This window comes from Protomyctophum parallelum, assembly GCF_964188405.1.
Source record: "Protomyctophum parallelum genome assembly, chromosome: 19".
Lineage (NCBI taxonomy): Eukaryota > Metazoa > Chordata > Actinopteri > Myctophiformes > Myctophidae > Protomyctophum > Protomyctophum parallelum.
The window spans coordinates 1,286,127-1,301,096 of NC_139717.1; the positions used below are offsets into that span (position 1 = coordinate 1,286,127).

The window sequence follows — 14,970 nt, forward strand, 5'->3', positions numbered from 1 at the left end:
GGGGACTAGGTTGGTCTCCCCTTGTCCCCCATATATAGGGACTAGGTTGGTCTCCCCTTGTCCCCCATATATGGGGACTAGGTTGGTCTCTCCTTGTCCCCCATATATGGGGACTAGGTTGCTCTCCCCTTGTCCCCCATATATGGGGACTAGGTTGGTCTCCCCATGTAGCCTGGTTAATAAACCAGACCGAATCAGCCGTTGGCAAAAAAAAATTGCCTACCGGCGGATTTCGGTCTGGAGAGGCTCAATTGTACGCCCATTTTCTACACACGAAAACGTGTGCGCCCAATAGGGACACGGTATGCAATATGGGCGGGCTTTGGTACAGTGACGTTCAATGCTTGAGACCTTTGACTGACAGTAGCTCTGACCAATTGCGTCAAAGAGAAAATGTTTCCCTGGAAATGAAATCCAAGCTGAGCCTCCCCAGACTAATATCCCGCGGATCCGTGCGATATTAGTCTGGTTTATTAACCAGGCTACTCCCCATGTCCCCCATATATGGGGACTAGGTTGGTCTCCCCATGTCCCCCATATATGGGGACTAGGTTGGTCTCCCCATGTCCCCCATATATGGGGACTAGGTTGGTCTCCCCTTGTCCCCCATATATGGGGACTAGGTTGGTCTCCCCTTGTCCCCCATATATGGGGACTAGGTTGGTGGAGGGTGTGTAGAGCCCAGGATCACATTAGATGATTGACACAGGGGTGAAAAATGGGTTACAAAATTCTGGGATTAAAAAAAAAAGAATACAAAATAAATAAACTGTTAACTGGTTTGTGTGTGTGTGTGTGTGTGTGTGTGTGGTGTGTGTGCGTGTGTGCGTGTGTGTACAGAATGCAGAGCTGCAGTTTAACTTTGGATCTTCAGACTTCCAGAGTCCTCCTCGGAGCGGCTTCGTGGCTCTGGACCAGGCTGTGGAGGAACACACCGTACGGTCCTCTCAGACAGGTGGGGTCAGACAGACAGGTCTGTTTGGTCAGACAGACAGGTGGGTTCAGACAGACAGGTCTGTTTAGTCAGACAGACAGGTGGGTTCAGACAGACAGGTCTGTTCGGTCAGACAGACAGGTGGGTTCAGTCAGACAGACGGGTGGGTTTAGTCAGACAGACAGGTCTGTTTAGTCAGACAGGTCTGTTTATTCAGACAGACAGGTGCGTTCAGACAGACAGGTCTGTTCGGTCAGACAGACAGGTGGGTTCAGTCAGACAGACAGGTCTGTTTAGTCAGACAGACAGGTCTGTTTAGTCAGACAGACAGGTCTGTTTAGTCAGACAGACAGGTCTGTTTAGTCAGACAGACAGGTGCGTTCAGACAGACAGGTCTGTTTGGTCAGACAGACAGGTCTGTTTAGTCAGACAGACAGGTGGGTTCAGACAGACAGGTCTGTTTGGTCAGACAGACAGGTCTGTTTAGTCAGACAGACAGGTGGGTTTTTTATAATGAGTCAGATATATGTGTGAGGGGAGTTACTGAGGATGAGGGTGTGAAAATAATGTTCACCCACAGCGCCCCCACCACCTCAGGCCATTGTGGTACTGCAGCTCAAAGCGCTCTAGAAGCCAGGCTGGTTCTATCAGAGTGGTCTATAGGCTCAAAGGGTCTTTGGAGGGACATAAACAATATGATATTAATTATTAAATATTAAAAACTGTTTTAAAATGCATGTTGTAGTTCCTTTTAACACGCAAAGCGATGGATTTGGCCCATTTTGGGGCGGGAACCCCTTTCGGTGTTAGCATTGTGTTATGCTTTAGCTATTGAAAAATAGCAGATCTACAAGTTCATAGCGCGCCACCGAGTGGCGCGCTATGAGCTTGTAGGTCTGCTATTTTTTAGAAAAATCGAAGAACGACTGACGTAGAAACATAGCTTTTTCAGAAAACTGTCAGGATGTAGAAGACATTTTTTTAGAATCTGATCTCAGGTCAGAATGGGTTAATGTAGTTTGGTGAAGTCTCGTGCGATCCGTTTAGATACCGATCTCAGGTCAGAATGGGTTAATGTAGTTTGGTGAAGTCTCGTGCGATCCGTTTAGAATCTGATCTCAGGTCAGAATGGGTTAATGTAGGTTGGTGAAGTCTCGTGCGATCCGTTTAGAATCTGATCTCAGGTCAGAATGGGTTAATTTTAGTTTGCTGAAGTCTCCTGCGATCCGTTTAGAATCTGATCTCAGGTCAGAATGGGTTAATTTTAGTTTGCTGAAGTCTCCTGCGATCCGTTTAGAATCTGATCTCAGGTCAGAATGGGTTAATTTTAGTTTGCTGAAGTCTCCTGCGATCCGTTTAGAATCTGATCTCAGGTCAGAATGGGTTAATTTTAGTTTGCTGAAGTCTCCTGCGATCCGTTTAGAATCTGATCTCAGGTCAGAATGGGTTAATTTTAGTTTGCTGAAGTCTCCTGCGATCCGTTTAGAATCTGATCTCAGGTCAGAATGGGTTAATTTTAGTTTGCTGAAGTCTCCTGCGATCCGTTTAGAATCTGATCTCAGGTCAGAATGGGTTCATTTTAGTTTGCTGAAGTCTCCTGCGATCCGTTTAGAATCTGATCTCAGGTCAGAATGGGTTAATTTTAGTTTGCTGAAGTCTCCTGCGATCCGTTTAGAATCTGATCTCAGGTCAGAATGGGTTAATTTTAGTTTGCTGAAGTCTCCTGCGATCCGTTTAGAATCTGATCTCAGGTCAGAATGGGTTAATTTTAGTTTGCTGAAGTCTCCTGCGATCCGTTTAGAATCTGATCTCAGGTCAGAATGGGTTAATTTTAGTTTGCTGAAGTCTCCTGCGATCCGTTTAGAATCTGATCTCAGGTCAGAATGGGTTAATTTTAGTTTGCTGCGATCTGTCTCCAGGCAGCGCCAAGGTCAGTCAAACCAAGGCTCCGACGACCAACGCGCCCAAAGCCCTGATCATCGAACCGTCCAAGGAGCTGGCCGAGCAGACGCTCAACGTGGTCAACCAGTTCAAGAAATACGTGGACAACCCCCGACTGAGGTGAGAACTTCCAACCGCTTATCCGTAGTCGGGTCGCGGGGGCAACAGTTCCACCAGAGAGCTCTCCTCCAGAGCAACATTAGTGACTTCCTCCTGGGGGATCCCGAGGCGTTCCAAGGCCAGTGAGTCCATGTGTTTCCTCCAACTGCGCCTTGGTCTGCCCCGGGGTCTCCTCCCAGTGGGACGTGGTCCTTGGTCTGCCCCGGGGTCTCCTCCCAGTGGGACGTGATCCTTGGTCTGCCCCGGGGTCTCCTCCCAGTGGGACGTGATCCTTGGTCTGCCCCGGGGTCTCCTCCCAGTGGGGACGTGATCCTTGGTCTGCCCCGGGGTCTCCTCCCAGTGGGACGTGATCCTTGGTCTCCCCCGGGGTCTCCTCCCAGTGGGACGTGGTCCTTGGTCTGCCCCGGGGTCTCCTCCCAGTGGGACGTGATCCTTGGTCTGCCCCGGGGTCTCCTCCCAGTGGGACGTGATCCTTGGTCTGCCCCGGGGTCTCCTCCCAGTGGGACGTGATCCTTGGTCTGCCCAGGGAGACTCTACTCAGTCTTTCTCGTGTGACTGAACTTCTCACCCTATCTCTAAAGGAAATGCCAGCCACGCGTCGGAGAAAACTCATTTAGTCCGCTTGTATTTCCGGCCTTATTCTTTGACCATAGGTGAGAGTAGGAACACTTCATGACCATAGGTGAGAGTAGGAACACTTCATGACCATAGGTGAGAGTAGGAACACTTCATGACCATATAGGTGAGAGTAGGAACACTTCATGACCATAGGTGAGAGTGGGAAGACTTCATGAAGATAGGTGAGAGTAGGAACACTTCATGACCATAGGGGAGAGTAGGAACACTTCATGACCATAGGTGAGAGTAGGAACACTTCATGACCATATAGGTGAGAGTAGGAACACTTCATGACCATAGGGGAGAGTAGGAACACTTCATGACCATATAGGTGAGAGTAGGAACACTTCATGACCATAGGGGAGAGTAGGAACACTTCATGACCATATAGGTGAGAGTAGGAACACTTCATGACCATAGGGGAGAGTAGGAACACTTCATGACCATATAGGTGAGAGTAGGAACACTTCATGACCATAGGTGAGAGTAGGAACACTTCATGACCATATAGGTGAGAGTAGGAACACTTCATGACCATAGGTGAGAGTGGGAAGACTTCATGAAGATAGGTGAGAGTAGGAACACTTCATGACCATAGGGGAGAGTAGGAACACTTCATGACCATAGGTGAGAGTAGGAACACTTCATGACCATATAGGTGAGAGTAGGAACACTTCATGACCATAGGGGAGAGTAGGAACACTTCATGACCATATAGGTGAGAGTAGGAACACTTCATGAACATAGGGGAGAGTAGGAACACTTCATGACCATATAGGTGAGAGTAGGAACACTTCATGACCATAGGGGAGAGTAGGAACACTTCATGACCATATAGGTGAGAGTAGGAACACTTCATGACCATAGGGGAGAGTAGGAACACTTCATGACCATATAGGTGAGAGTAGAAACACTTCATGACCATAGGTGATAGTAGGAACACTTCATGACCATAGGTGAGAGTAGGAACACTTCATGACCATAGGTGAGAGTAGGAACACTTCATGACCATATAGGTGAGAGTAGGAACACTTCATGACCATAGGTGAGAGTAGGAACACTTCATGACCATAGGTGAGAGTAGGAACACTTCATGACCATAGGTGAGAGTAGGAACACTTCATGACCATAGGTGAGAGTAGGAACACTTCATGACCATAGGTGAGAGTAGGAACACTTCATGACCATAGGGGAGAGTAGGAACACTTCATGACCATAGGTGAGAGTAGGAACACTTCATGACCATAGGTGAGAGTAGGAACACTTCATGACCATATAGGTGAGAGTAGGAACACTTCATGACCATAGGTGAGAGTGGGAAGACTTCATGAAGATAGGTGAGAGTAGGAACACTTCATGACCATAGGGGAGAGTAGGAACACTTCATGACCATAGGTGAGAGTAGGAACACTTCATGACCATATAGGTGAGAGTAGGAACACTTCATGACCATAGGGGAGAGTAGGAACACTTCATGACCATATAGGTGAGAGTAGGAACACTTCATGACCATAAGGGAGAGTAGGAACACTTCATGACCATATAGGTGAGAGTTGGAACACTTCATGACCATAGGGGAGAGTAGGAACACTTCATGACCATATAGGTGAGAGTAGGAACACTTCATGACCATAGGTGAGAGTAGGAACACTTCATGACCATAGGTGAGAGTAGGAACACTTCATGACCATAGGTGAGAGTAGGAACACTTCATGACCATAGGTGAGAGTAGGAACACTTCATGACCATAGGTAAGAGTAGGAACACTTCATGACCATATATAGAGTAGGAACCCTTCATGACCATATATAGAGTACGTATCCCAATGACCTTGGGATACATTACTACGTCCCAGGTGATGATGACCTTTGACCTTGTCCCAGGTGGATCCATGCAATGTTTTTTTTTTTAATTTGTATTAGCAGGGCTTCTCTCCTTTTTTAATTTTTTTATTCTAGTAAGTCAACGACTGTGCTTGACTCCAAAACCCTTCACATTATGGTGTGATTATTGTTATTATTTTATTTATTATTGAGAGCTTCTGCCATAGATCTGCTATTTATCCAACAAACTCCATACTTTTTATTTTTATTTTATATATTTTTATTTTTATTTTTATTTTAACCCATTTCTCACCCCTGTGTCAATCATCTAATGTGATCCTGGGCTCTACACACCCTCCACCAACCTAGTCCCCATATGGGGGACAAGGGGAGACCAACCTAGTCCCCATATATGGGGGACAAGGGGAGACCAACCTAATCCCCATATATGGGGGACATGGGGAGAGCAACGGACTTGAACTCATGCTTCCTTCATGCCTGAGTGTCCAAGTTGCTCCTTTACACCTGACAGGGGGGAGTTTCCCTGGTTGGACGTAGCGCGTGGAAGGAACACGTTATTCCAACCAGTTCCTTTCCCCTCCATCAGGCGCCCCGGCTGGCCAGGGGGAGGCAGTTTAGTGACCTGGATTACTGCATGTTTTTTTCAGGGTACCTACCCTAGGGGACACGGGGAGAACATGCAAACTCCACACAGAAAGGAACCCTTTCGCCAACAAACTCCATACTGTTCTTCTTCATGGTGACCCAGCAACACAGACCAGAAGGTTAAAATCTGCCACTGGCGACAGGAGAGATGATCAGAGGAGCACAGCTTCTATTATGTGAAGGATTAAAGTATGGATATAGTCTCTCAGTGAAGGAGCAGCCAGTGAAGGAGTAGAGGTGAACTCTGGTCTCCACGTCATAAAAGGAGACCAGACCCTCCTCATAATCCACAAACACTCCCACTGTCTGGAGCTTCTCTCTAACAGGGAGGAGGACGGCAGGGCCAGCAAGAGCCTTGTACTCATTTCCATTCCTCAACCATATAGTCCAGTAACCATCGTTGGGGCTCAGTGTGATGACTCCCTTCCTGTTGATGGACTCTCTGGCCACTCCTAGAGTCCAGTCAGTCTTCCTTTTAACCTGAACCTCAAAGTAAAACCTTCCTGAGGAGAATCCTTGTTTTCCTAAGACACAGACACATGTATCAAATCTCTCTTTGTTGTTTGGGAGATTCTTCCTTATGTTTCCATGACTCACTTGTTTTCCATCGTCAGACAGGATGAGGCTGCGATGTGCTGTATCAGGATCCAGAGTTACATCCACCTCATATTGCTGGATCCTCCTCAGCTCAACATCACACAGCTGCGTCTTCGTCTCTTGACCGAGTGTCTTCTCCAGCTGAGACACAGCAGTCCTCAATGTCCCCACATGTGAAGACTGATGGACATTGACCTTTGTCCAGTCCTTGGTGGGTCTCCACTCTGTGTTGATGGATTTGGAGTTCTGGAGGAGGTGGAGGTGGTCCTCAGTGTGTGAGATCTGTTTCTTCTCTAACTGAGTGACTTCCTGTTGCAGATCTTTGATGAAGCCTTCAGCCTGTTTCTCTGTTGTTTTCTGCTTCTCTTCAATCACACCAATGAGCTCAGCCTGGCTTCTCTCAATACAGCTGATCAGATCAGTGAAGACCTGCACACTGCCTGCTGTCACTGTGTCTGCATCCTTCCTGCTGAGCTCTACTGAGCGTTTGACCTCCTGAATCTTCACTCGTCTCTCCTGGATCATCTGCTTAACTTCATGCTGTGTCTTTGCTTCATATTCTTCTTTCAACTTGTGGTTCCTGAACTGATGAACCATGTCAGACAACAAAGTATTGATGAAGACTTCTGGTCTTGTGTAGAAGATTTTGTTACAAAGTGGACACCTGCACACATCACTAGTGTCCCAGTAACGTGTGATGCAGGCTTTGCAGTAGTTGTGTCCACACGGAGTGGTGACTGGATCAGTGAACACATCCATACAGATGGAACACAGGAAGTGCTCCTCAGACAGGAGACCGCTGGCAGACGCCATTTCTGAGAAGATAGATGTGACTTCAACGACGCTCACAGAGGGACGCTGAATAGCCAATTAGAGGCAAGGAGAGGTCTGTGGTTCCAGCCAATCGCAGGCAAGGAGAGGTCTGTGGTTCCAGCCAATCAGAGACAAGGAGAGGACTGTGGCCCTGAGAGAGAATGGACTGATGTTCTGAGCTTCTGTTGGTAGACTTCAGTATCTGTAAACTGATTGGTTGGTAGTCTCCAGTATCTGTAAACGGATTGGTTGGTAGTCTCCAGTATCTGTAAACTGATTGGTTGGTAGTCTCCAGTATCTGTAAACTGATTGGTTGGTAGTCTCCAGTATCTATAAACCGATTGGTTGGTAGACTCCAGTATCTGTAAACTGATTCTGCGTCGTCTTATATCTCCCGTCTGGTGAGATGACTATGTCATCCCTCTGATGTCACTATGCCCCGGCATGTCCATATAAGGAGTTTCCACCGTAGCTGTTCGGAGTTTGGTAAATGAAGCCCTCCGAAAGGCTAAGAACAGGCAGCACACACGGGCATGACTCTTGTTAGTCGATTTATTGATGAAAAAGACCACAGGTCATAAACCTGGAAGAAAACAAAATAAAAAGGCATTACAATAATATACTTTTTTGAATACAATGCAACAATTAAACAAATAAGCGTCACAATATGTTATTGTAGTTGACTCTCACAAAATATCATATAGCTGTACATTCACCCAGAATATACCTGCTAAATATAATTGTAACATAATCTTACAGCTCCTCTCATTACTGACACAAACTGTAATATAAAGAAAAACCGGCATCATGTATACATTCCTATATACACATGAGTAGCCTACATATAACCAAATCACACATATACTGTGTATCCACTAACATATATATATATATAAGCAGCACAAAGTAAACACTGTTACTACAGCGAGCTGGATACAACAAGCATAAACTGCATTTCCCAGAATGCAAATCACCAACGTGCCTTGCGCAGATCGCACGCAGCACGCACACACGATACTACAACATCACCATGGCAACAGCTAGTACAACTAGTATGTTAATACTGACGCGACTCTTTTATGGATGTACAAAACACCACCACACAATAACACAGCCCACAGGACTTCTCTATCACCCACCACGCTACGGTCCGCTAAGCGTCCCGACAAAGCAACCTGTCAAAAAACCAGCGCTGGTCACAGCTAAACACTAGCATTAGTGCTACATAACAAACACTCACTGCTTTCCGTGCGCCGCTCGCTCAATACAAAACAAGTAAGTAAATAAGTAAGTAAGTAAATAATGCTACTGCACAAATGCTATAGCAAACATTAGGCTACATTTACACACTACAGTTCAAAGCTGCTAACTTACCAACGGGCTGTGTGCTCCTGATGACATATCGTTGTCGAGTGTAATGAGTGACACTCAACCCAACCCTTCATATGGTCGCAGTCGCACAGTCGCGCACGCGCAAACACTTCCATTTCATAATCATGACTACCATACTGACACACGTCTCGAGCATAATGTAATGAAATTAGAGTTATGAAAAGTATTAAATAGACAATAAAGAAGTAAATATTTTTAACACCCCACAGTTCACATTATTTATAAATGAACTTTTTTAACCTATAAATATTACTTATGTTTTTAAACCAAAACTCAAAAGAACCGAACAGTAGCTATGCCCGAATATGGTGCATGTACAGTACACAGGTGGCAAGGAATATCGGCTGGATTTGAAGCCCACTTTCTGAACACCTTAAGTTCCCATTGGAGGGAATACCACTCATTTAGCCCACTTTCTGAACACCTTAAGTTCCCATTGGAGGGAATACCACTCATTTAGCCCACTTTCTGAACACCTTAAGTTCCCATTGGAGGGAATACCACTCATTTAGCCCACTTTCTGAACACCTTAAGTTCCCATTGGAGGGAATACCACTCATTTAGCCCACTTTCTGAACACCTTAAGTTCCCATTGGAGGGAATACCACTCATTTAGCCCACTTTCTGAACACCTTAAGTTCCCATTGGAGGGAATACCACTCATTTAGCCCACTTTCTGAACACCTTAAGTTCCCATTGGAGGGAATACCACTCATTTAGCCCACTTTCTGAACACCTTAAGTTCCCATTGGAGGGAATACCACTCATTTAGCCCACTTTCTGAACACCTTAAGTTCCCATTGGAGGGAATACCACTCATTTAGCCCACTTTCTGAACACCTTAAGTTCCCATTGGAGGGAATACCGCTCATTTAGCCCACTTTCTGAACACCTTAAGTTCCCATTGGAGGGAATAGCACTCATTTAGCCCACTTTCTGAACACCTTAAGTTCCCATTGGAGGGAATACCGCTCATTTAGCCCACTTTCTGAACACCTTAAGTTCCCATTGGAGGGAATACCGCTCATTTAGCCCACTTTCTGAACACCTTAAGTTCCCATTGGAGGGAATACCACTCATTTAGCCCACTTTCTGAACACCTTAAGTTCCCATTGGAGGGAATACCACTCATTTAGCCCACTTTCTGAACACCTTAAGTTCCCATTGGAGGGAATACCGCTCATTTAGCCCACTTTCTGAACACCTTAAGTTCCCATTGGAGGGAATACCACTCATTTAGCCCACTTTCTGAACACCTTAAGTTCCCATTGGAGGGAATACCACTCATTTAGCCCACTTTCTGAACACCGTAAGTTCCCATTGGAGGGAATACCACTCATTTAGCCCACTTTCTGAACACCTTAAGTTCCCATTGAAGGGGAATACCACTCATTTACAACATAGAGCTACGTCATTAACACTACGAAGTCTGAAAAAATTTCACTACTACTCAGTCGGCTGAACGGTCAAGGGGACCGTGTTTTTGGTGCGATTTGATTGGCCACTCTCTCCCCCACACGTCCCTCTCCAGCTGGAGAAGACATTGTTCAAGCCTGCATCCCATTTCCAACGAATTAAATCATAATATGTTTCTTAACACATGTTTTCACTCCTAAAATGTATAAAACTAATAATAGGCCTACATGTGAAAAATATATATTTTAACGTTGCCCGTTAGTACTATATTGCAACATGCCTTTTGTTGTTCTTTTTTTTCCTTCCAAAAGAGCAAAGATCACTTGTCTTTTCTTGTGTGTTATCGATGTAATTAATATATGTGACCCCACGCGATGTACAGACTGCTTGACTAGGCATGTAAACATGACATAATTGTATTAATGTTTAAGTGTAATGATGTTATTGACCGGATTGTCCGTAGTCCTCCAGCCGTTAGCTTACAGTTGCTAATATTATAAGCTAACAACATTACTAAAGCCAATGTATTGCATTAAATGCGGCCTGTCCGCGGTAAATTACTTATACAAGTGAGTCGCGTTATATCTACCTAAATTACCAGCCAAAGTACATTCCAAATAAACAATTATTAGCCACGTTATGTTGTTATATCAGTTTAATTAATAAAAACATCGTTCAGAATACGGCCGTTAGCACTGTGAATTCAACATCCGGTGAGGAGAGGATACGGATCGTGTATGTGTTGTGTATGGAAATCAGCGCATACGGATGTACCGGATGTAAGCCTTGCACACTAAATGCACACTAAATAGCCTTGCTAAATAGCCTTGCACACTAAATAGAAAGCCTGCAGCCTGGTGATACAAAAAATAAACTCCACACGTGAAATGCCACTGCATGTTGAGGAGAAACCCCAGCTCAGCTGCTGTTTATAACATCGAGCAGTTATTGAATTCATGAACATTTACATGCTTCCCTGAGAGGGAGAGAGAGAGAGAGAAAAAGGAAAGTTCCACGGATCTGGTCGCTTGCAGAAAAGTTTACAGATAAAGAAGGAGCTGAACTATTTTGACTGACAAAGAGCTGGCGATATTTAGCCTATATGCCAGAATAGGCTGTGGCTGTGCTGTGAAACAAATTCATCCACAGCAGCAGGCCTACATACGTTCCACGTCGCTTGCAGAAAGAACTGTTCTTTTGACTGACAAAACATTTAGCGGTTCGGGAGGTCTATCTGGTTGGAATTATTCCAAACACTTTTTATTTTGTATCGCGCATCGGCAAGCGTTCTCGCTTCATGGAAAGTAAATGTCGGGTCGAGTCTAACCGAGCATTCAATAATAATAATAATAGTAACAATGATAATCATTGTATTCATATTCCTATTATCTTATCAAAATAATAAACAAATTCCAAGTTAATTAACCATCCAAACGTATATGATTTAATTCGTTGGACATGGAATGCAGGCTTGAACAACAACAACATCTCCAGCTGTCTGTTTGTGTGCTCTTTTTTTTTCTCCACCTTTTTTCTTTAGATCATAACTCGCTCATTTTTTGCTCATTTAAAAAAATTCAAAATACCATGTAAACTATGGAATTGGGGCTTTCATTTGGTATATAAGGCGCTATATAAGGCGCTCTCTACGAAACGATATCAAGTGAAAAGGAAATGTCGGGGAATCACCATTAACGTCACCATTATCAAGCAGCGCAAACAAAAGACGAGAGGGGGAGAAAGGGTGACGGCGGTCGATTGGGCCGATTATAGTCAGACTGAGTAAGAGATATATGCCTAAAATCATATTTACAAAACGTTTCAAATGGAAAAAAAAACAGAGATGATTTCAATCGAATATTTAGACAAAGTCATGCAAGGGGAACTTTCTCTGGACTCCATGGGCTAAGAAAATAAACGTTGAAATCTCAAATTCGGTCAGAACGGCTGCTCAGACTTCCTAGTGTTAATCTACCTTAGAGATGTTGTGTGGAAATAATAATAATAAAAACTAAATTTCAAGAAATGTTACTGGGTGCCTGAAGCTCGCCAAGTCTGTGCAGCATTTGAGCCATGGGGTATTTTTGTTTAAGTTTATTGTGCATTACTTTGCCACCAACATTCTAATGCCAACTATGAACGCTGTTTCATAGTGAACGCTGTTTCATACGTGAACGCTGTTTCATACGTGAACGCGTGCAATGATAGTCAACGGCAGCGCGTTCATGTGTTTGGGGCCAATCCATCCCAGAATGCACTCTGTTCCTACCCGGAAGGAGGAGTGAAATTGCCTCATGCGCTTTAGAGCAACTTAATGCAAGTGGATGGAAGGAGAACTCGGGTGCCATCTCTATTCATATATACTCTACTACAGTGGTCTGATCATCATCTGTGTCTCTGTGTTCTACTGCAGTGGTCTGATCCTCACCTGTGTCTCTGTGTTCTGCTACAGTGGTCTGATCCTCATCTGTGTCTCTGTGTTCTGCTACAGTGGTCTGATCCTCACCTGTGTCTCTGTGTTCTGCTACAGTGGTCTGATCCTCATCTGTGTCTCTGTGTTCTACTACAGTGGTCTGATCCTCATCTGTGTCTCTGTGTTCTACTACAGTGGTCTGATCCTCATCTGTGTCTCTGTGTTCTGCTACAGTGGTCTGATCCTCATCTGTGTCTCTGTGTTCTGCTACAGTGGTCTGATCCTCACCTGTGTCTCTGTGTTCTGCTACAGTGGTCTGATCCTCATCTGTGTCTCTGTGTTCTACTGCAGTGGTCTGATCCTCATCTGTGTCTCTGTGTTCTACTACAGTGGTCTGATCCTCATCTGTGTCTCTGTGTTCTGCTACAGTGGTCTGATCCTCACCTGTGTCTCTGTGTTCTGCTACAGTGGTCTGATCCTCATCTGTGTCTCTGTGTTCTGCTGCAGTGGTCTGATCCTCATCTGTGTCTCTGTGTTCTGCTACAGTGGTCTGATCCTCACCTGTGTCTCTGTGTTCTGCTACAGTGGTCTGATCCTCACCTGTGTCTCTGTGTTCTGCTACAGTGGTCTGATCCTCATCTGTGTCTCTGTGTTCTACTACAGTGGTCTGATCCTCATCTGTGTCTCTGTGTTCTACTACAGTGGTCTGATCCTCATCTGTGTCTCTGTGTTCTACTACAGTGGTCTGATCCTCATCTGTGTCTCTGTGTTCTGCTACAGTGGTCTGATCCTCATCTGTGTCTCTGTGTTCTACTGCAGTGGTCTGATCCTCATCTGTGTCTCTGTGTTCTACTGCAGTGGTCTGATCCTCATCTGTGTCTCTGTGTTCTACTACAGTGGTCTGATCATCTGTGTCTGTGTTCTGCTGCAGTGGTCTGATCATCTGTGTCTCTGTAGCTAAATTCCAATACCGCAACTTTCACACTCGCTCACTCTCCTCGCGTCCTCCACTCGCTCCTCGGCTCCGCCCCCAGCGAGGAGGAGAGGAGGAGGAGAGGATTCTATGCGAGGACAGAGTGGTGGTCGAATTTTCCTCTGGAATCGGAATGTACTACGCTGTCATTTCAAAGCGACGGCACATTCCGCGATCACTAATGACGTGTATCAATTCAATTCAATTCAAAGGGCTTTATTGGCATGAGAAAACATACGTTGCCAAAGCAAAAGTGGTGTCACACAGCTGGATCACTGGAACTCCGTCCGAACAGAGCCGTACAGTCTACAGAATAAACAATTCATCATTTTGTACATGTAACCGAGGGTCCGAGGCCAATGTGTATGTATTGGTAACATGTGCAAGGCAAGGCTATTTATTCCTGAAATAGTGAATAAGCGCCAGGATGCGCACACGTATAAATCACCCCCCCCCCCTCCTCCGACAGTCAGTCCTCCTCCGCGGTCTTTGCAAATAACGGACACTATAACAGGAATTAGGTATAGTCTCTCTGACTTACATATTCAGTTCAGTCTACATATAAATAAATAAATGTTTCATTTTTGTCACCGTCATTCATAGCAGTCTGTGCATTCAGGCATGCACAGAGATAAATTTACTATAGCTTTTGAGGTGCGCACAATATAGCCGGCCTAATTTATATATCCTACAGTTATTAACATGCTTATATCACACAACGCAATAAAGCCAGTGGCTTGTTGTGGTCCTTTCACTTTCACATAAGTAGGCTAGATAGTAGGCTACTTTATCATTCTGAAGCTCTATTCATTAAGCGAAAATGTGTCTCTTCAACAAACAGTTGAACAGTGCGTGCATGTGTGTGTTGGCCGTTGGGTCGGCGACTTCAGCCAGTCAGCCGGCCGGGCAGCTAGTGGATGGGGGGGGGTGCACACTGCACAGTATCGGGTTTCATCAGTGTTTTCTGTGCCACATGTGGAGGAGGCGGACTTATGTCACTGGAGAAGGAAAAAAAACATGTACACGTGATGCGGAAATCCGCTGCGAGGAGACAAAATACCCCACCGAGCCTGCACCTGATGTACACTCGCTCTATGCGGTCTCGGAGAGCTCACTCGGCTCCTCCACTCGACTATCCTCTCCTCCTCGATGGAGCGCTTTAACAATCGGAACGTTAACCATTTCCGGGTCACGCTGGAATGACCCCGAGTGACCGAGTGGGAGTGAGCGAGTGTCCGAGATTTTCGGTATTGGAATTTAGCTT

At 45.3% G+C, this 14,970-nt stretch overlaps 2 protein-coding genes across 2 annotated transcripts in view; one reads left to right on the forward strand and one right to left on the reverse strand.

Moving 5' to 3' along the window:
- The window catches only part of ddx1 (DEAD (Asp-Glu-Ala-Asp) box helicase 1), a 56,055-nt gene that overhangs the window by 14,728 nt on the left and 26,357 nt on the right, over positions 1-14,970 (forward strand). Inside the window, exons 12-13 of the mRNA XM_083790753.1 lie at positions 841-955; positions 2,854-2,995. Of these exons, the coding sequence (XP_083646879.1) occupies positions 841-955; positions 2,854-2,995 (257 nt within the window). The remainder of the gene's footprint in view (positions 1-840; positions 956-2,853; positions 2,996-14,970) is intronic.
- On the reverse strand, positions 6,223-7,512 carry LOC310876326 (zinc finger protein RFP-like; the record flags this gene model as incomplete). The annotated part of the gene is made up of 1 exon (XM_083789851.1): positions 6,223-7,512. The coding sequence occupies one exon, from the start codon at positions 7,510-7,512 to the stop codon at positions 6,223-6,225; it is 1,290 nt and encodes a 429-aa protein (XP_083645977.1).